This window comes from Lasioglossum baleicum, chromosome 20 (assembly GCF_051020765.1).
Source record: "Lasioglossum baleicum chromosome 20, iyLasBale1, whole genome shotgun sequence".
In the NCBI taxonomy this organism is placed as follows: Eukaryota; Metazoa; Arthropoda; class Insecta; order Hymenoptera; family Halictidae; genus Lasioglossum; species Lasioglossum baleicum.
In genome coordinates, this window is record NC_134948.1 from 7,110,771 (window position 1) to 7,138,731 (window position 27,961).

The 27,961-nt window shown below is 39.2% G+C and overlaps 1 protein-coding gene and 1 long non-coding RNA gene across 2 annotated transcripts in view; one reads left to right on the forward strand and one right to left on the reverse strand.

Moving 5' to 3' along the window:
- Window positions 1–21,766, reverse strand: part of LOC143218943 (metabotropic glycine receptor) — a 157,317-nt gene extending 135,551 nt beyond the window's left edge. The window contains exon 1 of the mRNA XM_076444592.1: window positions 20,001–21,766. Within this exon, the coding sequence (XP_076300707.1) occupies window positions 20,001–21,300 (1,300 nt within the window). The 5' untranslated portion in view covers window positions 21,301–21,766. The remainder of the gene's footprint in view (window positions 1–20,000) is intronic.
- Window positions 1–26,936, forward strand: LOC143218948 (uncharacterized). Its single transcript, XR_013011203.1, has 3 exons — window positions 1–7,258; window positions 10,288–10,407; window positions 10,621–26,936. It is a non-coding gene; the product is annotated as an uncharacterized LOC143218948 (long non-coding RNA).
- Window positions 26,937–27,961: the final 1,025 nt, after the last annotated feature.

Here is a 27,961-nt window from a genome sequence, read left to right on the forward strand (position 1 = left end):
CAGGAGATATTTCAATTTAAATAGCTCTTAAATACCATTACATACTAAAATACCATTAATTGAAATATCTCCTGAACTACTAACTTTTCGACATACATAGGTTAGTACTTTTTTATAACGAATGTCCAGCTGCATCGATTGATGTATCAAAAAATACCTCATTCCATTTGAAAAAATGAACTTGACCTTCATATGTCCTTTACGCGTCCATCTGTAAAAAAAATAAATACACTACATAATGTACCCCTTCAGACCATGCAACTTCAGTATACAAAACTTTTTTGTGCAACGCATACTTTGGAAGTTATTATAGGTGTGCAAGTTGCGTGGACCACCCTGTATATTACCAACAATCAAAATCAAAAGTGTAAGAATCTCCACAATTTATGCCACATGGTACAAACAATCGAAACAGTCAAAATTTTATTTCTTCTCTATGATACATTGTTACCAATCAGTAAATATACTTGAGAAATGTGGATAAAACTTTCAGTACAAACTTGTCGCATAAAAATAAAAATTTCGAAATCGTAAACGCCAAAGTGGGATGATATTCAACGAGTGACACGGTGCGACGAGCGATATTAACGGGAGAAGTTACGAACAGGATTTGTTTGATGATAAGTGCCTTTTTACGGTTTCCGCGGATACTTCGATATCTCCATTTCATCGCGCCCCCCGTAGAGGGGGTGTGGAACGCAGCAAAATCCCCCAAGAAGCTCGTGAAACTTTTACGGGGGAATTTCTTCTATTAGCGTGAAAAAATTTTTAATTGCTCAACTTTCCTTTGAAATTGCCACCCAACTCCTATTCTTTTACCACCCCCGTGGGTGGATATCTTGGAAATATTACACTCTATCTGATGACAGACCATCCCTTTAAACGAGAGTTGCGACAGTGTTGTAATCAAAATTTAAGTTTCTTTTAAACGATTTTTCATCGCAGCTTCGAAACAGAAACTTTTTACTGGCTTTTTATTATTCACGGTCCTTGGCTCATTTCAGAAAAGCGATGCGCCATTATGGCAACGTTATTTTCAAGAAACGTTACATTGTACATTATTGAATTTCTGATTTTACACATACTTCGAATTTTTTATTTATTTATTAATAGTCTGTAACAACATCGAGACCCGTCATTTACAATCTTCTTCATTTAATAATTAAATGTCTGAAGGTTAAATTACATTGGTAGCTGAAGTGGTTTAGGTGTTATAAAAAGGTCAATATGTCCGAGTAGGTATATTAAAAACTTCATATGAGATTTTTAATGATTTTTATAGAGTGATTTTTGTCGAGATCGGAATTGCCCAGGCTTTACTGTTCCAGAACCTTCGCGAACGAAAGCGAAAGTTATGAAAACGAGCGGGAGAAAGTAGCATAGTGTATGCAAGGTTGGTCAATAAATCTGATCCCCTATCTGCTGGAATGTATTTACATTCATTAACACTCGTTCTTGCTCACTTCTGATTACTCTTAATTGCTTCTTCCTGGCTGTTAGTCGATTTTGTTTGCATCTCGTTATTCTTCATTGCTACTAGCAGCCATTAATGGCCCTTCGTTGCTTTTTATGGCAATTCGTGACTCTCTATTGCTAATAATAAATATTGCTCCCGTATAACGCGACCGGAAACTTGTTTAAAAAGACTACATACGCAGTTAGAAGCAAAACTGATCACACACGCTTTAAATAAGAATAACTTTTTTAGGAATGGACCAAACGACTTCAATTTCCCTGTGAGGCTAGAAGAATTAGTTTAGTAAATGACGTCTAAAAAGTATGTTGAAAAAATGCATTTTGCATATATTTGGTCAACTCGTGTAAATTACATGTATACGTTCTGAAAATTTCATTGAAATTGGCTAATTGGTTTACGAGTTATAAACGATCAAAAGTGGTAAAAATTGCAATTTTTCAAGATTTTCTGACTTATTACCACCTTTGATCGTTTATAACTTGTAAACCAACCAACCAATTTCAATGAAATTTTCAGAGCGTATATAATTTATACGAGTTTACCAAACACGTGTTTTAAATTTTCGTTATTGGCCCAGCTAGAAAAGTCGCAAAAATCAATTTTACTATTGTTTTTCACAATTCCGACCAAACGCATTTTTCCAACATATTTTTTAGACGTCATTTACTAAACTAATTCTTCTAGCTTTAAAAAAGTTATTCTTATCTAAAGTGTGTGTGATCGGTTTTGCTCCTAACTGTATATGTATTGTATATTGCATTTAATATACAGTACACAGACAAAACAACGCGCAAGATAACTGTACACTTACTTCCACGAATAATATAGATACATAGTAATTTCAAACAATTTTGCCATCGCGTTATAGATAGAACAACTTATTTTGTGTAGAGTACGTTAGTTAGAAGACATTATAAATTCAAGGAACGTACTTTCACGACTGTAGTAAGTAGTAACACGTTCCGCAAACCTCAACGCATTTACGCGAAACAAAGGTAATCCGCCAAAACAAATAATCCTGCACACCCGAAAACAATTTGCAAACCGAGTGCGACATTTCGCGCTGTCAATCCGCGGCGAGGTTCACGTTCGGCAAACACGTGGGCGACGAAATCGTGGCAACTTAGGCTACGCTCTTCTTTTCGCGAAACGAATTGCCAAAGGCTTTCACACACTTTCCCGTGTTTGCATTGCATTACGGGCGGAAGTAACTTGCTCGGAAGTTCCCGTAAGCAACTTTCGCCGCTAATGATGTACGGTTATCAAGAAAATATCGCGTTCCCTTAGAAATTCGTTGCAACCCGGAAGGAACCACAAGAAACAGAAAAAGAGAGAGATATTCTCTCGTGGGACCGTCGACTAATAAAGGAACGCTGATGGCCTTCCGGCGGGGAAAAGTTTCGCGATAAGACGCGGCTTAAGCGGGGCACACTTAAAATAAATAATGCAAGCTTTACCTCTCTCTCTCTCTCCCTCATTCCCCATTGGTCCCCAGGGCCGAGAAGTAACGTTCACGCAGCCCCATGACAAATCGCGTTTGCTAACGATCGCCCTGCATCGATCGCAGACGCCGCAACAATACTCGACAACCATACTTTTCCCTCCGGAACTATGCTTCAGATTTTTTGGCTGATACTTGAGAAAAGCTCCCCTGGAGAATCCAGCTTTCGTTCCAATTTAATATTTTACACCAACCAAAAATCAATTTTATTGTCTTACATGCTTCGAATTCCTAAATATTAGGGACCATAACTGTTATAACCAAAAAGAAAAAGATAACAAGTATTTTATCGACTAAAATCGTATTGGTTACAAATAAGGATTATAAGTAACCGAAATTTTTTCTCTTGTTGGTAAATGTTATCGTTGAGAGAAATTCATTTCGAACGCTTATATAACAGTTATCAATGGGAGAAATTTATTTCGATCGCTCATAACAGTTATCGATAAGAGAAATTTATTTCGATCGCTCATAACAGTTACCGATAAGAGAAATTTATTTCGATCGCTCATAACAGTTATTCGATGAGATAAATTTATTTCGATCGGTCATAACAGTTATCAATGAGAGAAGTTCATCTCGATCGCTCATAACAATTATTGATTAAGGTTTGTAATAGTTATTATTAAATAGTACAACTTTCAAATGATAGACAATCAATTATTTCATAAATTTTTTATTCGTAAGATTAATTGCTACAATCACAATTTAATGTGGCAAACAAACAGACTTTGTGTTGTTCTTAGGATCTGTTGATTCGTCTTGTACGAAACCTACTCAATGAATTTCACAGGTTTAAATTTCAATAATAATTAATAATAATTACTTTTTATTAATAATTTTCATCGTAGAAAATTTTAGAACAACTGTTATTTTTGGTCCCTGCTAAATACATATTTAAATGAATTGATTGCATACCCTAACTTTAGGGGTTGTTGTCTCTGCAGATAAAATTGCAGATTAAAAAGTTATTATTTTTTAAGCAATTTTAACCTCTAGAATATTTTATCAGAATGTGAAATCTTGCTAGGGAAAATGTCTCGGTTGGACAGAATGCGAAACCACATCCAGATTGCGAATTTAGAATGTCCCTTTTCTTTGGTTCTGCTTGGAACTGTTCAAATAGGTCGGTGCATGTACTCGGTCTCCTCTTTTCCCTGGGTCCTGGGCAGATCCAAGACACGTTCTAATTGAATCCGAAGAAATTACGAAGCAGACGTGTGCCAACAATTCCGGCCACATCCCTCGCCGGAGTGTCCTTTTCTGCAAGGACACGTCGCCGAAGTTGGCCAAGAGAGCTTTCGCCACCGTATTTTACGAGGTCGTCAAAGTTTGATACGTGGAAGGGTAGTTCCACCCCTTAAATGTTATCTTTCGGGGAAGATTACTATTGTACTTATCCAGCATATATTTTTTAACAGTTTATCGATTTAATGATTTACAGATTTTTATTGTGACGTTAAGGGTAGTTTACCACCATGAGGATTGTTCATTAAAATTTAGTATATTGTCATTTTTATTTGTCTTATTGCATCTCAAATTTCATCGATGATTTGATGAGAGCGCTGAGCTTTTATGCGATAGGGGTAGTTCACCCCCTTGAAATATCATTTTTCGAAGAATAAAGTTAGTTGTGCATACATAATTTGACTACGTCGCACAGCAACAACTAAATTCCGCGATAAATCTCGAGTATAATATTGTAAAGCTATTGGAAGACAATGGGCAATGGTTCAATATAATTTAATGGAAACCGATACCGCAGGAATCGCTTAATAATTTTAATACTCTGTTAAATTTTTCTACAAGCGAGTTTTCATGCAAATACAAACTTTTTTATCGACTTCCATAAGCTTTGTCCGGCTGATATGCGGCGCTTATACATCGACGAACGAAAAATGGTACCTCTAAATTAAGTACCGGCAAATTACCGGTACCATTAACCTAATAACACAATGAAAGCTTTATTTAACTTGAAATGAGACTGGTCGGTTTATTATGCCTCGTAAAAACACCATAACTCGGCAAGGCGCGTGCGGTTTCATTATTTTCGAAAAGAGCTCGTCGCGGGTGTTTCCTCGGTTTTCTTTTGCTGTACATACATATTTTATAATTTTTCCACGAGCCGGTAATTGCACGAGTTAACAAAACACAACCGTGTAAACTTTCGCAGCGAAAAACTTTTTATCCGGTCCGAAATTTTATTCCCCACGCCTCGCTTTTTTAATTCATGACGTTCTTACGCGCCATGAAACGCGCGTAGGAAAATAAACAAAACGAGACACACAATTTGCGCGAGCCTCAATTATCGAAATCCGCCACAATCCACTGAAAAGAGAATAAATAATACCACTGAATATTTTTCGGGAACCGTTGGTTCGGCAACCACCGCAAAAAAAGCGTGTATAAAATTCCGTAAAAAAAAGAATGGTGCAATTTCAACTCCGGATGGGCGTTACAATTATAGCGCGATTTTTAGCAGCGAAGGTATTAAAGTGTCTTCCGCTGGAACGTGTTATACTTCGTTGCAGAAACAAGCGACGCGAATGTTTTTTTTTTGTTATCGATGGAAAAACATTTCCACGGGGTGAAACTACCCTCCGGAAATAAAGGGGTGCAGCGTCGATTTCGGTAATTCATTTATACAGTTCAATCTTTCGGAACAGATCGTTTTGGAAATAGTTCTGGCTCGATGAGAAACAGAAAACGGGATTTTTTTTATTTTTTATACAAAATTATCTAAAAAAATGTATGACGCTATCACTGTTCAGTTTGTCAAAGGTTTAGAAACACATACAGTTTTAAGTAATACTTTATAATAGCATGTGTAGAATTGGAAGGGGGCGTGGCCAAAATATTTCCACATTGTGCTGAGGAACAGATTATTTTGTGTTAAGTGATCCAGATAACATTCAAGCTATTATGTAGTAAGCAGTTCGCCGAGCAAAAAACGTCTGGAACCACGCCAAACTCCGCATGAACCACGTATGCACCGAGAACCTTCAAGTGGAACATAATGGTTGGCTCGCTCCACCTCTGGGATTAATGCCACGCCTCCCTAATTAATTGAAACGAGATACATTCTTGCGGCGAAATGTTTCCCTCGCAACGCAGTGCATTTTTCTCTGAGCATTGTATTCTTTAGTGTCCACTGGAACACGCGGGGGAAGATTTAGTTGATGTTTAGGAAGAATTGATGGAGTTGCTCCGCCTACGATTTTAAGACCCCGCCCACTAATTGGATGAAAATGCAAATCCCACTGGAAAGGTAACATTCTTTTCGTAATGTGTAGCTGTTGATAAATCTTTCGATATTCTTTCCACTAAAACGTGCAGGGAAAAGTACTGTTTTTATTTAGAAGACAATAGAAGCAGGCTCCGCCCCAGTAGTTAATTCCCCGCCCACCAAATGACGTAACCGTAAATGACTTACTAGAACGTACTTAAAGTACACAACAGAAGATAAACATTTTAACACATTTGACACGGTTAAAAGTGGGAGGAGTTGCTCCGCCCCCGACCACATCTCCTATCCGCCCAAAAAATTCGAAAAATCTACACATCTCACCCATTTACAAGCGTTTCATTATTTTTGGCCGAATCTCCGGGAATAAAATCGAGCAATTAATCCCAGGTTTCCGGAGCACCCGTTAGAGCTGCTAACAGTCCCGCGAGCCGCGTCATTAAACGCTTCCGTATCTCGTTGCTCTGGGGTAGAAAACCTGGGAGGATCGCGGAAAAGTTTCGGCTAGTCATGACACGCCGGGGATACACACGTTTAATTATTACGGCCCGCCGGAGGGCGCAATTAAACATTTAAACGTTAATTTGCGGCAATGCGAGACGGCGCGAACGAGTGTGCCGACGAGAGCTTGTTACAAGTTCCGCGGGCCGGTTTCAACGGCTGTCAAACAACCGGCGAAATTACACGTTATTTTGAACGCGCGACACGCGACCCACCCACACGCAACCCCTCCCTCCGCGAAATTGCGATCCCCCGGAGGGTGGGACGGTAGGTGTGAGGAGTGGGAGGGGCTGGATGATGCGGCGGAGGGTGTGGGCGTTTGACGAACGACGCGCGCCCGTGTTCGAGTTAATTGGAAATTAAGGAACACGTTCCACCGGCCTATTCGACCGTCTTGTTTCATGCTTTATGCCAGTTTATCGCGCCTCGACTGACTGATCCAGTCACACCGCTTTGCTCCGGTTCTTCTTGCATACCGAGTGGTCTAAATGTTTCGAACGATGTGTGTGTCGTCTGTCGGAGTGGGGGAAACATTGTGAGTACTTGGAAAAATTAATTTTATATTATTGCATTATTACACTTCTGATTCTGATGATGATTTTTTCATTTGCTGAGTATTTTAACCATTTTTTAAATAAAATTTGTGCTTACGTACCAAGAAGACTATTTGTTATACAGGGTGAGGCGCCAGAAACAGGCCATCTGAATAACTCGGCTGCTATTGGTGTTAGGAAGAAATCCATCACATGGAACTTGCTTGATTTCGAGGGGGCATTAAATCAGATGTTAGTAGATTTTTTGTAGGTGGACGCGTAAAGGATATAGAAAGGTCAACTTCAATTTTTTTTTAATGGAATGAGGTACTAAGACGTTACACTAGTAAGTAAACGTTAACGTCTTATTGTTAGTATGACAGTAATGGTATTTTAGAGTTATTTAAATTGAAATATCTCCTGGACTATTAACGTTTCGACATACATAGGTTAGTACTTTTTTATAACGAATATTCAGCTGCATCGATTGATGTATTAAAAAATACCTCATTCCATTTAAAAAAATGAAGTTGACCTTCATATGTCCTTTACGCGTCCACTTACAAAAAAGATACCAACATCAGATTAATGTCCCCTCGAAACCAAGCAAGTTCCATCTGATGCATTTCTTCCTAACACCAATAGCAGCCGAGTTATTCAGGTGGCCTGTTTCTGGCGCCTCATCTTGTACAAATCCTCTTAGTAATTTAATTAACAGTAAAAATGTCTGATGCATTTTTTATAGTCAAAGAAACCCAACCTAACCTTAAAATTTGATTTTTGCAAGCATCGTTGAACTTTAATAATTACAGTTGCAAGGTAATTTGGTTATGGTTTTGTTTCGTTTGACGTTGTAGGCAAAAGTAAAGCAAACGTAGTGCTAAAGTCAGGTACATTTTTGCTACAAAGAAGAATTAGTCTGCGCAGTGGACGATCATTTTTTGCGTGTAATGTTTTCATACTCCATATGGACGGGAAATATTAAGAATCACCTGACAAAAAATTACATTTCAGTAATGCGTTAATGCGACTCATTAAAACTCCAAGTCGAGGAAAAACATTGCTTTGAGAAAAAAGGTCGTGGCAAAAAATTTCGACATATTTGGGTCAATGGTTTCCGAGTGGTGGAGTGTTAGCCTAACGAGGAACTACACGTACCTGCGGTATTCCCGGTCAGATTAACTTCCGAAGACAAAAACGAATGCAGTTATGGCAAAAATTTTGTTGCATTACTTTCAATTTATAAAACTGATAAAAGAACTAACAGATTTCCTTTTAAAATTGATACAAAAAATTATTGTATATAGCCGAATGGTAAAGCAAAATCATGAGAAAATACTGGGATGCATTTTTATTAGGTTAAAATAAAAAAAATGTTAATGATAAACAAGGAATGAAACGAGATGAAATGAACGATTGAATGAATGATTTGCCCCATTCTTCTTCTTCTTATTTCAACGTTGAAATTAAAAGATATTTGTAAAATATTCGATTCATTGACACTCATTTTCAGCTTTAATTCCTTTTAAATTGAAGCTTCTAGTTACGAAGATTTTTCAAATTTCGCGTTTATTTTCTTCTTCTTAAAATGAACGAGGTGGTTTAACTGATGAGTCCATTAGCAAGCCCAGAACGAAACGCGTCGCTTTTTCCTTTTACATTTCTCTCACCCTCCCTCTCCCACTCTCCCCCTCTTTCTGCCCCATCCATTACAGTCGGAAAAGGAAACACATTTCACCATTGTTAATATTATTTATTAAAGCAACAAAAGTGTGTGTCGAAAGCTGTTGATAAAAATGGGTTCATCTCACACAAATAACAGAAATCAATCATTGAGACGATGAATAATAATCTTCTAAAAACGTTACTGATAATATCTTCTTATTTATAGCTCACTATTAAAACTGTCCTAATCGTTCTGCTCGGTAAGCGGCTCGCGGTCGTCATTGCAAACCAATATGGCAGATCGAAGTTTCGGTCCTGTAGGATCAATGGTTCAGGAGTTATGCTTGTTTAAAGTTGAGCAATCTGCAGTGTGTTTGACAGGTATGGCGCTGCCATATTGATTTGTAGTGACGGTCGCACGCCGCTTACCGAGTTGGTTGGTGATTAGGTCGGGGAAGGGGGAGGCAAGGACCGACGGTATGCTCGGTTAGCGCCTCGCGGTCGTCACTACAAACCAATATGGAGGCGCCCTTACCCGTCAAAAACACTGCAGATTGCTCAACTTTAAGCAATCATAACTCCTGACCCATTGATCCTACAGGATCGAAACTTCGATCTGCAGCCGCCCCGGGTACAAATCTACTGAACTACATACCAAATACATCATAATTTATAGGAGAAAGACACCAATTTTGGGTGCGGTAAAGTAAAGTTTAATCCAATTTTCTGTGGTACAAACTATTTTGCGGGAAGTTTCTTTTACAAATGTCCACCGATCCCGATGACCATTACTTCTTATACACCGTGTACCAATCGAAACGAGTGTGCAAATTCGCATTCATGGACGTGGAAAAGTAACAACAATTCCAAGTTGTAAATTTGAATACCGGATTGTGTTCTCGCTTGACAAGGGTGCCCCACCCCCTAAACACTGTTCCAGCTAACTCAGGAGGCCAAAAGGTGGTCGAGAATGCCAAAGTCTCTGTTCGAAGAGCGCCGGTTCGGACCAATACACCCGCATGTTGTTTGCGATCGAAACGGTTCGCGATCACAATGGCGCCCGATCCAACAAGAGCCCATAGATCCGGGGCTTTCTTCGGGTTCCTCTTCCGCTCGATCCTCGCGGTTTATTTTGCGTCCGTCCTCTTTCAACGACCCCGAAGACCGGAACGAATAAGCAAACGGAAACGCTCGACCGGTTCGACGAGAGTTCGGTTAGCGGATTTCTCGTTTCTCCTCTGTTTCACTTCGTTTCACTATGGTTTCCTCGATTCCCTGCTATGTTCCCTGACCCCTCACAGAAATCGCTCAGCAGACCCGGGACACACACAAGTGTTGTTCCCTTATTTTCGTTTCTGTTCACCAGGTTTCTCACGCTTCGATGTCTCCGAGCCGCGAGCACGTCGATACGATACCGTAAACGTCACTTAATGCTGGGACAACTGAATTGAGGGGGCTTGTTTGTCAGTGGACGTATCGCTACAACGTTGGTCAACGTCAACGTTGATATCTTTTCGAAGAAAATTGCATTGACAAGCAGTGTTGGGCAATAAATAAATTTATTTAAATAAAAATTTAAATAACAAGTTATTTGTTATTTGGATATTCAAATAAAAAGCAAAAGTAATTATTTATTATTTGAGCATGTCTAAATAATGAAGTATTTAAAATAATAAATTAAATTGTATTTTTTTTATAGCTAGACCCTCCGGACGGGCCCGACCACTGACCGTATACCTGAAAAGGTTGCTATAGCAGACAAAAAACGCGCACGTGTTCATTGTATATGTATACATATACAAAATGCAAGAAATAAGAGAAGACCAAAAACTATTTACTTGATTAATAATAAATAGATCACTTTTGTGGAATTATTTAAATTACTTTCATTTCAATAAAAAGATTAGTTATTATTTGCAATTGAAATCACACGTTTATTTATTATTTAATTATTTATTATTTAAACTAAAATTTCTTAGGGACCCATTTAAAAGAGATATTATACTTTGTGATGGTTGGTCTCCTCCTAATAATGTTTTCGCAATCTCTCTTCGCTTTTTTGTAACAATATTTATACTTTTGCTTCGATATTGTTGTAGAGCACGGGAAGACGAATCCAACGAGTATAATGACCGTACCATTCCGATCATTCAATCTCAAGATATTTCTGTCTGAAAGCTGAAGTATCCTAACTTTCAGACATAATAATCTGGAGACTGAACGACTGGAATGTTTCTTGAGATAATGGGAATCGTATCTGTTTGCTCTACAATAATATCGAAACAACAATAAACCGATGATTTTGAAATTAAAAAATGACCTTGAGAACATATTCTCCCTACGGTTACATGTACCCCTTGAGATAGTAAAACTTCGTTCTGAGAAATTTTTCAAACAAGAAAAAGTGTTAGAGAAATAATAAGTGCCATATTTTTTAAAAAATGATAAATGCATACTAGAAATAATGTAGATAATCGTGTCCGAATAGGAAAATCTGTCCGACCGACTGTCGTTTCGTCGTTAAATTGCGCGAACTCGCTGGTTAATTTCGAATGAGCCCGGACAGGGAAAGCGCGGGAAATTCGCGAAAAAAATTGCGACACGTTCTGACCATCCGGGACGAGCCACGGCGGCCGGCTAACGCAATTTAGAGGCCGTTCAGCGAGCAATAAACCCACGAAGCAGCGGCGGCTCCGCTGCCAAGAAAGTTCGGACGTCGTAGTAACCGCATTAAAAGTTCCAGTTGGATCGCGAGTTACCGTCATTAACCGGCAACCAGTCACCATCAGCATCCCGGCGGAACAACAAACACAGAAAGAATCCCAAACGTGGTCCCATTCCTTCAAACCGTAGCCGAAACTCAATTTTTCGAGGTACGCGTGCAAGCGCATGATCAATTTATTCACATAACCGTTTTATTGTTAATCATTTGTCGACGAAACTTTAATGAACGCGTCCCTGACATTTGTCCGATTAAAATGACACCTCACACGATATATTTCGGTTATTACTACTCGTTTAATTCACGATTTCACAGAATCGATTTGATGGCCCATTGGTTGGTTCGGATAAGAGAGGTTCTACTATTTCGTGGATTAAACGAGCATGTACGACTCGAATTGTATCGTGTTTGGTATCGTTTTACTCGGGCAAATGTCGCGGATGTATTAGCGAAGGTTTCATGTGAATATAGTTAGTGACAAAAATGTTATGTCAATTAATTTGCATTGTGTCCTAAAGATATTGGAAACGAAGTCTCGCGCATTTCAGCAATATCCAAACACTGTTCAAGAAACTTTATAAACAAAAAAGAAATATTCTTTCACAGTTTAAGGAACGGTTTGTTCGTTCTAAGTGAGCTTATGGTCAAGGTGGTGACAGTACTTTCCAGGAAAAGAAATTGATGAAAATCACTCGGTCCGGTGGCTGCTACCAACTTTAAACCTCAAGATCAGTATTAAAAACCGCCGTCGCGTCGCCTCGCGGGAAAGATGAATGGTGGGTACGGCAACCGGGTTTTTGCAACTTAATTTCGCGGCCAGGAAATTCTCACCTATTACGGATATTGGAAACGTCGGTTTCCCGCGGGAGCGAAGGCTCGACCTAGATTTTAATGGAAGGCCGGTCTTCAGATTGCTTCCGTTTCCAGTATGGAGGCTCCTTATTGTCTGTCGAAATTGAATGAACGGACAAGGAAAAAAGAGCAGAGCCCGGTGGCAGTCATTCCGATGGACAATGACGCCGCGCTCGGCGAATTTCGGAACAGTTCGGTCGAACTTTTCCGAACTGTAAGGAACGTTCACCTAAACTTTTCAATTGGAACTGCTGAAAACTATTTGCTTTGTCTCTCGCGGGAGATCTAATCTGAAAAGTTTCCATAATCTTGTGTGCGGATAATGGAAGGCTGATTAACTTTCGTTTGAATCAATTTTTGGCAAAAATGATGATTAAGTTATTTTTGGCTGCTCTTTACTTTACCGGATTCAAAATTTGTGCCTTTATTCTATAAATTATGATGTGTTTGGTATGTAATCCAGTAGATTTGTACCCAGGGCGGCTGCAGATCGAAGTTTCCATCCTGTAGGATCAATGGTTCAGGAGTTATGCTTGCTTAAAGTTGGGCAATCTGCAGTGTTTTTGACAGGTAAGGGCGCCGCCATATAGGTTTGCAGTGACGCGTGCCGCGTACCGAGCAGAATAATTAATTAGTTGGTTGGAGATTAGATCGGGGTATATGGCAGATATGGCAGCGCCCTTACCTGTCGAAAACACTGCAGATTGCTCAACTTCAAGCAAGCATAACTCCTGATCCATTGATCCTACAGGATCGAAACTTTGATCTGCAGCCGCCCCGGGTACAATTCTACTGGATTACATACGAAATACATCATAATTTATAGGAGAAAGACACAAATTTTGTGTCCGGTAAAGTAAAGTTTACCCTTATTTTTTTATATTTTTCAAAAGTCAGTAGACTAAAAATGGAATAGCCCTGTTAATTTTTCTAAAAATTTATTCTTTTATAAACAAATTCAAAATTTGGTCCAATTACTTTTCGACCACCCTGGATGTATGTAGCCAGAAGATTTTTTTACTAATTTTGAATTCTTTCTTAATAAACAGACAGTTAAAAAGCTGACGAATTTTCTTTCCATATTGTTGATGAAAAGTTCAATGTAGAGACGCGATATAATTGTTCAAAACAAAGTTACAGTGAAATAAAGTGATACGAACTAATGATCTATTATCAAACAACCAGAGTTACACTAATTGAATTCGTATATAATTTAGACGAGTTGAAGCTAATAAGATAATGGACCAAATGAATCCGGCGGGAATTAACAACCTGGCGAAATAATGCAGTAACTATGCCCTGAAATAATAATAGTTTCGCTTCACATTAATGTCGAAGTTCATGTACACGTTTCATCGCGGATCACGTAGGATATATCTCAAGTAACAATGGAACTTTCTAATTAATTGATGGATCGTCCTCGAGCCTGGTCGAACTCCATTTTGAAAATAAATTTTGCCGTAACTCTCGTAAGACGATTGATCATATTCTTCCGAGGGAAAATTCGATCTCTCGATAGTCGATGAGAAAACTTCTTTGAAACCACCGGAGTTTATCATAAAATTGTCACAAAATTCAATAATAAAATGCTTGCAATTATACTTCAATGTTTACCTAGCTATTAAAAGAAACATCGTAAACAAACTGACACCAAAGTCAAAGAAAAACAGCATCTCAATTAACCGAGATCATTTTCTCTCGACTGGATAAATTACAGCAGTGACAAATTATTTTTATTTCTCACGCTATTCGCAATAAAATTCCTCGACGAACACCAGAGAGAGAGAGAGAGAGAGAGAGACAAAGAGAAAGAAAATTATCTTCTGCTCCTTGAAAAATTATAGATGAAAACCGGGGAAATCCAGTGGCGGTCATCGATTTCCTATAATTGCAGCGAAATTTAAAAAAGGATTCAATAAGTTCGTATGGAACAAGTTTGTTGAAATTCTGTTCGTTCTAATTTCCACCTTAATTAAACGTCAGGCCAGCAGGCTCGGCCTGCGAACCGGAAACGGCGCGATTGGTCCGCGTGTGTCGCTCGCGATCAAGGGATTGTTATATTTTCCTCGACAGCTTGTCAACCTGTGTTCCCGATTCCGTTTCACGATCCTAGACGAAAGGCCAAACCTTTTTTCCCCTAGGTGACGCGTCGGCCATGTTGGTCCCGATCGAAGAACCTAGTGACATTTTGCTGAAACTTTTGCACTATGAACAAAATGAAATTAGATTTTCTTTTCCGACACATTTCCTTCGTCACCTTCGTGGTGACCATTCTATGGAAATTGTTAAAATTGCTAATACAACATTTTTTCAATAATTGTTAATGATTCTTATGTTTCATTTAGACAACATTCAATCGTGTCTATGACTAGGTAGATTCCAAAACATTGTTCATTATTTTCTCAATTTCTATCACCCCGAAAAGAAAGTTATTATGAAAACACTAATAGGGTAAAATTTACTTTACCGGACTCAAAATTTGTGCCTTTTTCCTATAAATTATGATGTATTTGGTATGTAATACAGTAGATATGTATCCGGGGAGGCTGCACATCGAAGTTTCGATCCTGTAGGATCAATGGTTCAGGAGTTATGCTTGCTTATAGATGAGCAATCTGCAGTGTCTTTGACAGGTAAGGGCGCCGCCATATTGGTTCATAGCGACGACCGCGAGCCCCCTCCCCGACGTAATCACCAACCAACTCGGTAAGCGGCGTGCGACCGTCACTGCAAACCAATATGGCAGCGCCATACCTGTCAAAAACACTGCAGATTGCTCAACTTTAAGCAAGCATAACTCCTGAACCATTGATCCTACAGGACCGAAACTTCGATCTCCAGCCGTCCCGGATACAAATCTACTGGATTACATACCAAATACATTATAATTTATAGGAGAAATTTACAAATTTTGATTCCATAAAGTAAAGAGCAGCCCACTAATACTTAAGATTAAAACACAGTACTACCAACTAAAATTATTCGCGGTCTAAATAAACGTTTCAGAGCATTGCTGTATTTTAATTCCTACTCATTTGCGTGGGTGAAATTTAGTTAATGTGTGCAGAGTGGCGAAAATTTCCGCGTTGTTCCGCGGCGAGGTACCCGGAAAACGATTATAGATATCCGCGAGCAGGGCAGGGGCTTTTTATTCCATCGAGTTAGTATCTTCTTTCGGCGGGAAATTCCGTTGGGGTCCCGGTGAAGCCAATTCTCGGGGGATATTGGAAATTACGGCACGTTCCAGTTTCAAGTACGAAGGGGAGACCAGACAACAGGCAAGAAAGAGGAGGGATTACCGGATTCTACAGTTTCGCCACATTCCTCGAACGATAAATAAGTCCGCCAGTGGCCGCGATCAGATTCTTTCAGAATTACCTCGCCACCGTGAGCCCCTAAAAAATTTAGTCGCGGAATTATTTCGTTCGAGCACGCGATCCAATCTTTACAAATTCACAGAGACGGATCGACTCTCTTTCTATTCCTTTCTCGTTTTGCTCGCGGCTCTTATCGATTTATGCTATCGAGCTGCAGGTAGGTACGTCCCTCTTAAACCGTTCGTTCCTGCATTAACACTAAAATGCGTCTTTTATCCAGAAAACTCTATGGGCAATTTTATCCTGTCGAACATGGCAGGAACGTGTGCTTAAAAATGATCATTAGTTCACCCCTTGCCGCACTTTGACGAGCCAGACTCGCGATGAAGGTTTTTAACAAAGTCTAACAAATATGAATGTTATATTAATGTCTTTTTAGATGAAATAAAATTGGATTCTTTCATAATCAATATTTAAGCATTCAAATAAACGTAGCCGTACAAAAAATATACATTTTCTTTTCCCTTCCACGACATTTTTGTGCATAAAGACGTTCTAATCACTGTAACTGTGAAAGAAAAGGTATGGCAAGGGGTTAAAGAAATTTGTTTCCAGCTCCGTCCGATATAAATCGATAAGGCACATATTCAAAAATTCTTAAAACCTCGATTATCCGAATTAATCCAGTTCTCCTGTGTCGTGGATTAAACGAGTAATTCTGGTCCGAATTGTGTCATGTTTGTACTCGTTTCAACCAGAAAAATGTCCCGAATCGGTCTCTGTGAACGTTTGAAATTTTGAAAGATTTTTCAAATTGAAAAGGCACGATTTTATCCACCCGTGCGATCTGTATACATAAATTTACCGTACTCGGTTTTACATATCTTCTGCCGGCTCGAGTTACGCCAGCGAAGCTTTCGTTTCGAAAATTCCCTTGTTGATCTTTTACAGAAGTTCGCCGGCGGCAATGCATAAATGCATAATGCGCACCGTTGGCTAATAAAGTTCGGTGCAGCGGCGCGCAATCCAACAAAGCGGCGCGGTTTTAATCGCGCATCTTGCGTCACGACGATACACAGATTAATGTATCGAGTGTGCAACCTATATACGTATCGAGAAAACACAGATCTCTTCCGTGTATCCACCGTGTCAGCTTCAATTGCTCGCCGCGAGTTCCCCGCAACGGAAACCGCATTTCGCAGCCAAAGAAAATCGAATTAACATATCCGCGCGCGCGTCGTTATTCGCAATCGTAACTCGTCCCGGTTTCCACAGACACAATGCCCGGTCTTTGTCATTCTTTTTGCGAATTCTTGCAAAAGAGATACGCGTCGCGTTTAATGAAACATTGCAGTCGTATGATGGTCGCGGACGGGCAAAGCGACTTTCGCGTGTTATTGCGCGCGTAGGAAGTACAGGTATGTGTCGTAATATTGTTGCGCGCTTGTTGTTGCACGTTCCAACGTTATTTTCACTGTAATGTTGTTGAGGAGCTCTTTTTGTTACGCTCCGATTGCTAAAGCAGCGGCGCTGCCGGCTATTTTTGTTCGCGAAACATTAATGTTTTCAATGCAGCACGTGTCTCAAGCAGATTTTCAATCATTTTGTTGTGATGGAATTGTTTAGTTTAATGCGGCATTGTTGATGAGGTCCCTTTGGTGCACTTCGGTTCATAAGCTGGCGTAATTCAGTTCTTGGAGGCTGCGTCGCTGACGGCCATTTTTGTTCGCGGAATATTAATACGTTTTTGTTGAAATGTTAAGCGAATTTCCAGACGTTTTACTGTAGCGGAATAGTATAGTATATGTAGTAATAGAATAATTACTAACTATAGTGTAAAATGAATTAGTTTAGTTTAAAATGAAACATCTTCTATATAGCATTAATATTAATAGTAGGGATAGTGTGGTCAATTTATTCACATAACCGTCTTATTGTTAATCATTTGTTGACGAAACTTTAATGAACGCGTCCCTGACATTTGTCCGATTAAAATGACACCTCACACGATATATGTATTTCGGTTATTACTAGTCGTTTAATTCACGATTTCACAGAATCGACTTGATGGCCCATAGGTTGGTTCGGATAAGAGAGGTTCTACTATTTCGTGGATTAAACGAGCATGTACGACTCGAATTATATCGTGTTTGATATCGCTTTACTCGGGAGAATGTCACGGATGTACTAGCGAAGGGGTTCCATGTGAAAATAATATAATTTCATAATCTATCGGAAATATTATTCTTAAATAGTTACGAATTTAATAAAGAAAGTGCTTAAAACCTATAATGCAGTTCTAATTTCCAAGATTCGAGTACTACTTGTGAAAGATTCGATTCTTTTCAACATCGAAGTAATTTCTTATCTTTTCGAAACGTGTGAGTACTCATTCCGAGGTTCGATATCAGTCTGTATGAAATTAATACTTTTCAAATATAATCATTGAAACATTATTGCGTTTAAATAGTGATCGAACCCATGAAATGAAACTTGGTTATTGAAATTGACTCGGATTCGTGAGTACACATTGGACTTGATCGCATCCCTAATTAATATCATTAATTTCTTGTTTTTCTATTCACTTCCAAAAGATGAAAAGTGAAAAAACAGTAGGACGAAAAGCGGCGCGAAATTCAAATGATAATTGTTCTCTTGTTTCCATGACTGAACGGGGCGGTTAAAAGTTCAGCTGGATGAGGAGCATCCCGTGGTTAATGAAGTTCTTTTCAGGCCGTCCGGGAGCGCTAATATCGGAAGAGGAAGAGAACGAATCCGAGAAGAGGAATAAACAAACGACACAAATTAAAATCCTTAATTGCCACGGAACCGCCTCCAGTCTATAACTTCTCAAAGTTCGCTATATTAAAGAGACATCAAAGGGACCGCAGTGGACACTTCCTATAGGCAAGCCAAAGTCAAACTTTCTGTCGAATAATTGATTATTCTACTCCAACAGGGCTAAAAAAAGTCCAAATTTCCTTTACCTACAACATTTCAAGAGTACACTCACAAAATTTCACAATCATATCCAAACAATTAACGAAACTATAGCGTTTGTGGAAATTACTTCTAACTCAAATTTTTTATGGATCTTCAGCACACGTGTGTCTATTGTCAGTAAAATAATTGAGCCAGAATATATTTTTTTCTAATTGTTACACCTTTTCAAAACCGGAAAAATTTTATCGTATTTTTGAGTTTTTATTTCAGAAAATTTCTCGAATATTGTTTACAATTCAAAGAATTTCAGACGATATGAAAACAGATTAATATCTAAAATTATGCGCGCATGCCATTATTTTATAGTTGCTCTAAATATTACTTTAAAATTACTACCGAAAAAAGGCACGAAACGAGTTACAGGATTATAGGACACGACCCACTATTAACGGGTTTCCAATATTTTGTGGAAGCTCCAGTTACTTATCCCCGCATGATAAACAAAATAAGCTCTCGAGCAGAGAGAAACTATTGTGTACGTGAGAAACAACGATACTCGAAACTCCAAAGCCCAGAGTGTCCCGATTCGTGTCCCTTTTGCCATAAACACAGATGGCCGAAAGTTTGGAACTACTCCATGATTTGGCAGACTCGACGAAATCCTTGTGTCATTAACTATCCTAAACGACTGCCAAAGATAATCACCATAAACAACAAGTTCGTACAAATGGAGAACAAGTTTCACTGACAAATCTTTTTTTATTTGTAGCTATCTTTTTAGAGGCCTCTACTAACATATTCGTGATATTTTTCTGATTAGAACGAGTACAATGACGACCCACTTCGGAGCATATTTGCCTGTGCAAATCACGATCGAAGTAGAACCATTGATCAGTTCGGATAACCGAGGTTCTACTATATCGTGGATTACTCGAGCAAATATAATTCGAACTATGTCGTGTTTGGTATCATTTTAATCAGAAAGGTGTCACAAGTGCATTTTAAAAGTGTCTAATCTGATAAATCTAATGGATGCATATAAAATGATTCAACTGATCAGTTCGGATACTAGAGGTTCCTCTATATCGCGGATCAAACGACTGAGAACGACCCGGACAACGTCGTGTTTGGTATCATTCTAATCGGAAAAGCGTCGCGCATACGTTGCCGTAGATTTCGATCCAATAATTGTATATAAAATTACAAAAAATTTCGATATTAACCATGATCGCCGGACCGACTCACCGCGACTGAACTGTTCGTTGTTAGCGATCACCTTCTCCGCGTTCTTCCTGGCGATGTAAAACCACTCGCTGCTATTACTGAGATACTTGTACTCGATGGCGAGGTCCTTGACAAGGATCCCATCCTGATCTTGCAGCCGGTGGGCGAAAGGGCAGTAGAGCCACCGTCCTTTATACTGTAACTTGTCATAGCAATTCCCAGCGGCGAATATATCCTCGTCGAACTCGACCATCGAGAGTACACTGGCGTGCAGTAGATACTCCGAGGACATCATCACCTCGGGCGCGTACTTCCATAACCTGGTCAACATATTCGCTCTGTTGACCGCTAGATTAGCCTCCAGCCTGAACTTCTCCTGAGCATACTGATCCACGACACCCTCCCCAAGGTTCAGATCAGTCCCAGCGGTGCAATTCTCCCCCAACAAATGTTGGTTCTCTATGATCCTCAAGAACCTGGTCACAATGTCCACATGAACGCCTTCCTTATTCGACTTGCCCTGCTCCACGATCTTCTTCCCATAATCCTCGTAGTCAGAACTATTCCTACCACCGTCACCGTCACTGTAGCCATCATAGTCCTCGAAAATAGCTCTCTCGACGTCATCCAAGTCGTTGCTGCCGTCTACGGTAGCCCCGTGCACGACATGCCCGTAAACATCAGTTAAATTGCTGATAGTCCTATTACTGAAGATCCTAGCCCTGTTGCCAGCCCAGACCTTCCTTAGCTTATTCAACGAGCTATTCCTATGTCTAACGGCCGTGGAGTTCTTAGGTCTACCCTCTTTCTTGCGCTCGGACAGCCTAATGATCAACTTATCCAAATCCGTGGCTGATCTCTCGTCCATAGATCCTATATAGAACTCTTCGGGACTCCTTCCCCTGGACCTCGAAGTATCCTCCTCGATCTGCGACAGATTTCCAATCACCAGCACCCTCTTCCCGGTGGCATAAGCCAGCTCAGGCTCGTCGAGCTTCGTCTGTCTAGCGAAGTGGTTCCTCGAGCGACTGTGTCTGATCTGCGTGGCAGGCTTCTCGATGCTGGTCTCCGGTTTGCTCCAGATGTTCGCCAGGTCCTCATCACCTGACAGATCTTCCTCCAGGTCGTCCAGGTGTCTCGGCGCCTCGGTGTCCTCGCGGATCTCTAGTTTTCGCTCGATGAACGACGGCCGGTGGTTCTGCTGGTGGCGCAGCAGCTCTTTCGGCCGCTCGATCTGCGCCTCCTGGACATCGAACCCGGTGACCAGGTGCGGCCAGCACCCCAGCAGCGCCAGCAAGCACCAGCCACCAAGGACAAGCATCTTGAAGGCCGTCCTCGGGGCCTGAACCTCGCAGAACCTCGCCGAGGCCTCGTCACGTCATCACGGAGCCCAACATCATCCCGCACTTGTCTCTCGAGATCTCTCTAGACCTGCCACCGATCCCAGGGGACACCAATCTGTCACATTGTTGACACTCGGACCACCTACACCCGGAGATAATCGACAGGTAGGTTGTACTTCGGATCGCAGGATCAAAGAGAGCCAAGGTTATCGAACAGGATTACTATGTTCATTTCATTTAAATCGCACCGCAAGAGATTTCCGAGACGGTTCGGATAGCCTACAGGTGGGTCAAAGCTCAGGTGGGATCATCGGATCTAGAGTGAGAAGCCATCGTCACGCGGATCATCGTTCCCGATGCTGATTCCGACGAGCGTGTACCCGTTCCCCGGGGAAGAGCGGCGTGCGAGACCGCGAGTCGAGCACGCGCCGCCAGACTGAGGGTTGAAACAACCCCTTGTGCCGAAGAGACGCGCACCTAACCCCCTACCGCGCATGACAACCCCCCAATACCCGGCGCGAGTCGGACGACTGATTTTATTAGAATCAACCGGAGCCGTGTTTTCCACGAGTGCGGCGCGGCGACGACGCGTGCCACGATCAGCCCTGACCGCCACGGCTTCGCTCGATGTGCACCGGCTTTTGTGCGGGCCTGTCTTGGATCTCTGCTCAACGGGCACGAAGGCTTAATAGCTGCGGCATTTAAATCGAAAAATCAATTTTTGTTACTTTGTATTTATTAAGGGAACCAGAGGTTATACTGGGATCAAGCACTGTGGGTCTGTATTGAAAATTTTATGATACAAAATCGTTTTATAGGTGTTTGGCATTTTTTATTCAAATTTAAAATGCAAATTTTTGGTTACAATTTATTTATTAAGGGAATCAGAGGTTGTTGGTATCTACGAGGTATGAGAAGCTGGATAGAGCTGAAAGTTATGATTATTTTTAATCATTTTTAATTACAATATTTTAGAAATACGTTTTTGTATATTTTGAAAAATCAATTTTTTGTTACAATTTATTTATTAAGGGAATCAGAGAGTGTTGGGATCAACGAAGCACTGTGGGCCTGTATTGAAAATTTTACAAAATCGTTTTACAGGTCTATGGCATTTTTAATTCAAATTTAAAAATCAATTTTTCGTTTCAATTTATTTATTAAGGGAACCAGAGATTGTCAGGATCTACTAGGTATGAAATGGAGGTGAAAATTATTATTTTTAAAATAGTCATAAAGATGCGTATTACACGAACATAGAAATGTCGAAACTAAACAAAGCCGTTATATTTGAAATTTACTGAAAAGGAGTCTATGTAAAATTGCAAATTGTATGCACTCAGAATTCACTTCCTATCCATAAGAGAATGAGGACACCGGAAATATCTAAGTAATTCAAGTCATGCACTTTAATTAAAGTCGAAGATCAAAACGGACGTAGAAAATCCGAAAAAATGACAGCTTTATAAATGTCCATTTTGCAGGCAATTTTCCCGCGACCAAGATCAAAGAAAAATTAATATTCCCGGCTTACGGTTTGAGAGAATTAAAAACAAATTGTCCGTGGTCTGCTGGTCGAGATTTTCGCATTCGTCGCTCGCCATTTTCAGCGTTCAAATTTCAGAGGGGTTTGGAAAAAGCTGGAAAGAATGCTTCACGGTGGAAGAAAAATCGTTTTCAATTGGTATTTGTCTTCCGTGCCTATTTCCTCGGAGGTCGAAAAACTCGCTCGGGACTCGTTTCTCGTTTTGCAGCCGAAATACCGTTCGCCCTTTTATTTTTGTTCAATCTCTGACAAGATATTTTTTTCCTCGTTCAATGAAGCACGGGGACGTGATAGAAAAACTCTGTTCCCTATCAAAAACCCAATTGCAGAGTGTTGGGCCGACGTCGACCAGCGAAAATTCTGGAAAAAAGTCTCCGGTTTATTTAAAAAGTTTCTCTGGCAAAAATAAGTCCTCCTTTGATCGTTGTGACACTTGCACAAACGAAAAACTAACAAAGTTAATGGAATACACCAGGGGTCGGCAACCTGCGGCTCGCGAGCCACATGCGGCTCTTTGGATGTGAAGCTGCGGCTCTTTAATTCCATACGCAAATATTATTTATTTTATAAAAAAAAAACATTTAAAAATCGTTCTGAACTGATTAACGAGGATTAGGCACCGATTCTATCTCTCAGCCACTTGTACTCGCTTTTCACCGCACCCCTCCCCCGTGACACGCGTCGTCACTGTCGTCAGTTCGTCGGAAGCTCTCGAATGACGCCGTCGTCGGATGTTTCTATGTAGGTTTTAATTCGCTTTCGACGCAAGACAATTTGGCGTCTTCACCAGTGCTTTGGCTGTGACGTATAGTTTGTTGTTTCAAGTAAAAGAGTTAGAAGCGAATTATCTTCTCAAAGTTATGTATGTACATATACATATACAATATACATATATATTATCTAATTTGTTGTGAAAAACACTACTTATACAATATGAATAAACAGATATTTTTTCTTATGAATAAATAGATTAGTTTTTTTTCATCAAAAAACTTTATTTATGCGAGTACTATTTATTGTAGGCACGAAAAAATTTTGTGGCTCTTTAGAATCTTTGAAATTTTGTAAATTGTAATTTTTTACTCTTCCGACTCAAAAGGTTGCCGACCCCTGGAATACACTGTATAAGCAATACGAAACTCGACTTGTAATTACACGACTTTATTTGCGAATTTTTCATTTTTTTCAGATAGTCTTGCAGTGGCAATTACCAGGGATAAAAAATAACAGTTATTATAAAATTTTCGACGATAGAACCATTAATAAAAAGTTGATTGTTATTGAAATTTGAGATAATGTACACAAAATATAAAGGAAAAAATTCGAAGAACAAAATGATTAAAAAATATAGATTTTTATATAATAGTGTTTGGTTACAGATAACAGTTATTAGTAACCAGAAAATTGGATCCTTCTCGATAACTATTATAGATGAAGAAAAACTGTTTCGATTGCTCGAAGCAGTTATCGATGATCAAATTTCTTTTCACTTGTTCATAATAATTATTGATGAGGAAATTCATTTTGGTTGATTATTTATTGAGTTGTCTACTGTTTTTCGGATGGAGCAAGCCTGTGAAATTCATTGAGAAGGTTTCGTACAACAAAACGAATCAACAGACCATAAGAACGATACAAAATCTGTTTGTTTGCCACATTAAATTGTGATTGTAGCAATCAATCTTACGAATAAAAAATTTATGAAATAATTGATTGTCTACCATTTGAAAGTTGTACTATTTAACAATAACTATTACAAATTTCTTTCACCAATAACTGTTATGAGCGATCGAAATAAACTCTCATGGATAACTGTTATAAGTGATCGAAATGAATTTCTCTCAACGATAACATTTACCAACAAATGAAAAAAATTTCGGTTACTTATAATCCTTATATTGTAACCAATACGATTTTAGTCGATGAAATACTGGTTATCCTATGACTTTTTTCTGTTTGGTTACAACAGTTATAGTCCCTGACAGTTAAACAATCATTGATAACAGCATGAAATAGTATCGAGGTTACAATTTTGTAATTTTTAATTGTCAATATGCTAATTTCAATTTTTATTGGAGAGTTCAAGTATAGTTAACGCATTCAATCGAGACTTACTTTCTGTTTGCAACGAACATTGAGCTACCTGCGCTAATTAGGCGTGCAATTAGTAGCAATTAGAGGTAATTACATTATCTTTCTATTTGCCAAACCGGCCGGCACAAGAATCGAAATGATTAATTAGGTTGTTGAATATAAAGTGGAGTTTTTACTCATTAGCATATTACTGTGGACACAAGAACAGATATTGTTAGTAATGCTCAATAATTGCCTGTGTGTGTGTGTGTGTGTGTCGAGTTAGAGCGCGATTTTGCTAACATGATCATCAATAATTCACAGCTACATCAATGTCTAGTTTTAATTTTCTCTCGAAATTATAGCAGATCGAAGACCAACAATTCCAAAAAGAAAACGAAGCAGGTTAATATTTAGTAAAGCAACCCAACGTTAATTTCTGCATTATTATTTCATTGAAAGATACGAACGCGACTAATGTTTCTCTGTAAAAAGCGAGGTAATGATCCCGCGCATCGCCTAATTTGCGAAAAGAATTGTGCTCGCTACGACGCAAGGCGCGCAATAAAATCTTGCAAAAAATTCCTTTTTGCAATTCATTACGGGCGAAACTACTTGTTCGAAAGAGAAATTGTAGCATTTACACGGTTACGTGGACTGTGGATTTTCATGCAAATTCGCATTTTCATAAATTATGCAAAACCTGAGCAAAAGAACAATTTATCCCGCCGGCTAAAAGGTTTCTCAAGGCAACAATAGAAAGGATTTTGCGTTCGCGGTTTGCGAGTTCGAAGCCGCCGTGAATACGCGGAGGATTAAAAATCGCACGGACAAGAAAAAAATGTATCGCCGGGAATTTAAATTTTCTTAAAAACTGAACTTTGGTTTGTAGATTTCGACGTTTGAGAATGGGAACAGCGAGAGGAACACTGTCGACCTGTGAATTAACACTAAACCTACCAACACCGGTCAAAATGACCAGTTCCAGGTTTTATATTTTACAATTATTGAAATAATAAAACTGATTTCCTAAGGAATGGTTGGATAGATATCTTTAGTAGAGCGCATATTACAATAGAAGCCGCACAAAGTCTAAATAAGATCAGTCTTGTCATTTTTATGACCTTGAGCTTCGAAAATTAAAGTTTTACCTTCAGATCAAGGTCAATGTCATGTTTATTATACATATCTGAATGTATTTTTCAACTACAATGCAATTCCGATTTCCAAGATTCGAGTACTGCTTGTGAAAGATTCAATTCCTTTCAACATCGAAGTACTTACAAGTATCTTTCCGAAACTTGTGAGTAGTCATTCCGAGGTTCGATATCAGTTTGTATAAAATGAATACTTTTCAAGTATAATCATTGAAACATTATTGCTGTTAAGTAGTAATCGAAACCCATGAAATGAAACTTGGTTATTGAAATTGACGCGGATTCGTGAGTACACATTAAACTTGATCCCATCCCTAGTTAACGGGCATATAATGGCGCGACGGTGTAACGCATTGTTAACAATTGATTTTTAAATCCGATCTGTGCAGGCTAGTATCCGCTGGACACGATGAGAAACTTCTTTGGACACTTGTTGCTGATGCTGATGCTGTGATGGCGACGGTGATCTACGTGTCACCGGCTTCCCAACTATTTTCTGGACGAACGGGGCGAAACTTCATTGACTTCGCATCATCGGTACACAGTACAAATTAGAGATCACAGTTTTCGACGTGTATGTGTACTAATATGTATATGTATATCCGTATTTTAACCCCTTATTTGTCTCTGAACAGGGTCTAATAAATATGTGTAATAAATATGCTACTAATTTCCTTTAAACCGAAATAAAATTCTACTTTGGTTTTGTTAATGTACAACTATTGGCAATAACTGGTTCCACACACTTTAAATCAGAATAACCTTTGAGTGGACCAAACGACTTCAATTTCTCTGTAAGGCTAGAAGAATTAGTCTAGTAAATGACGTCTAATAAAATTGATTTTTACAACTTTCTTTGGCTGGGCCAGTAACGAAAGTTTAAAAGATGTGTTTTGTAAACGCGTAAGAATTATATCCATTCTGAAAATTTTATTGAAATTGGTTAATTGATTTGCGAATTATAAACGACCAAAAGTGGTAAAAAGACCGAAAATCATGAAAAATTGCAATTTTTCCGGATTTTATGCAATTATGGCAAAAAATGAGTAGGTGTAATTTAAAATAGAATAAAGATTAAGTGAATTTCGAAACATGAATTTACTATTCTCAACAGATTAAAATTATTAAAGGATTAGAGAATATTTTACGCGAGGCCCCTTCTTCTTAGGAATTAATTGTACAAAATTTTGATTTTGCATAAAGATCAGCAGTCTGTTAATTACACGTGTCATGGATATCTCCAGTAAAAATAGCAGTCCTTTAGCTACAACTTTGAATAGAGAGGATATTTAAATCCGAAAAAATTGCTGTACATTCTACAAACAATCGTGAACAAACTCGTAAAATTTCAGAACGATAACAGTATTTACTGTACCATATTTCACTAAATCAGACACGTACAATCCCCGACACCGACGACATACTATTAAAGACTGCCAGCCCCTGTGTTATTCCGCGGGACCAGTAAGTGGGCGCGAGTGGGCGCGGGGATAACGTGAAAGTTACAGTGATCTGATATACCACATCGCTAAAAATTCTAAATAGTGCTAAAATAGTGCCAAAACATCGTCTGAAATATGGCGGAGAATGTAACATTTAATAATAATCGATATGGTTTCGTAATAATTCGCATTCACACCGATGCATCGCGACGAGAATCTCCTCAGTGGTCTTCTTTACCGACAAAATGCCGTCGTTGGCCTTCTGTTTCTCTGGATGGAGCTAAAATATATCCTAGAGGGCGTAAGAAATACCGAAAAATTCGAGTCCCGCCAACTCCCATAAGGCTGGCAGTCTTTAACAGTATCTCGTCGGTGTCCCCGATCTGTTTATAACTTTGAAAGGAGTCGATATCCTAAAACA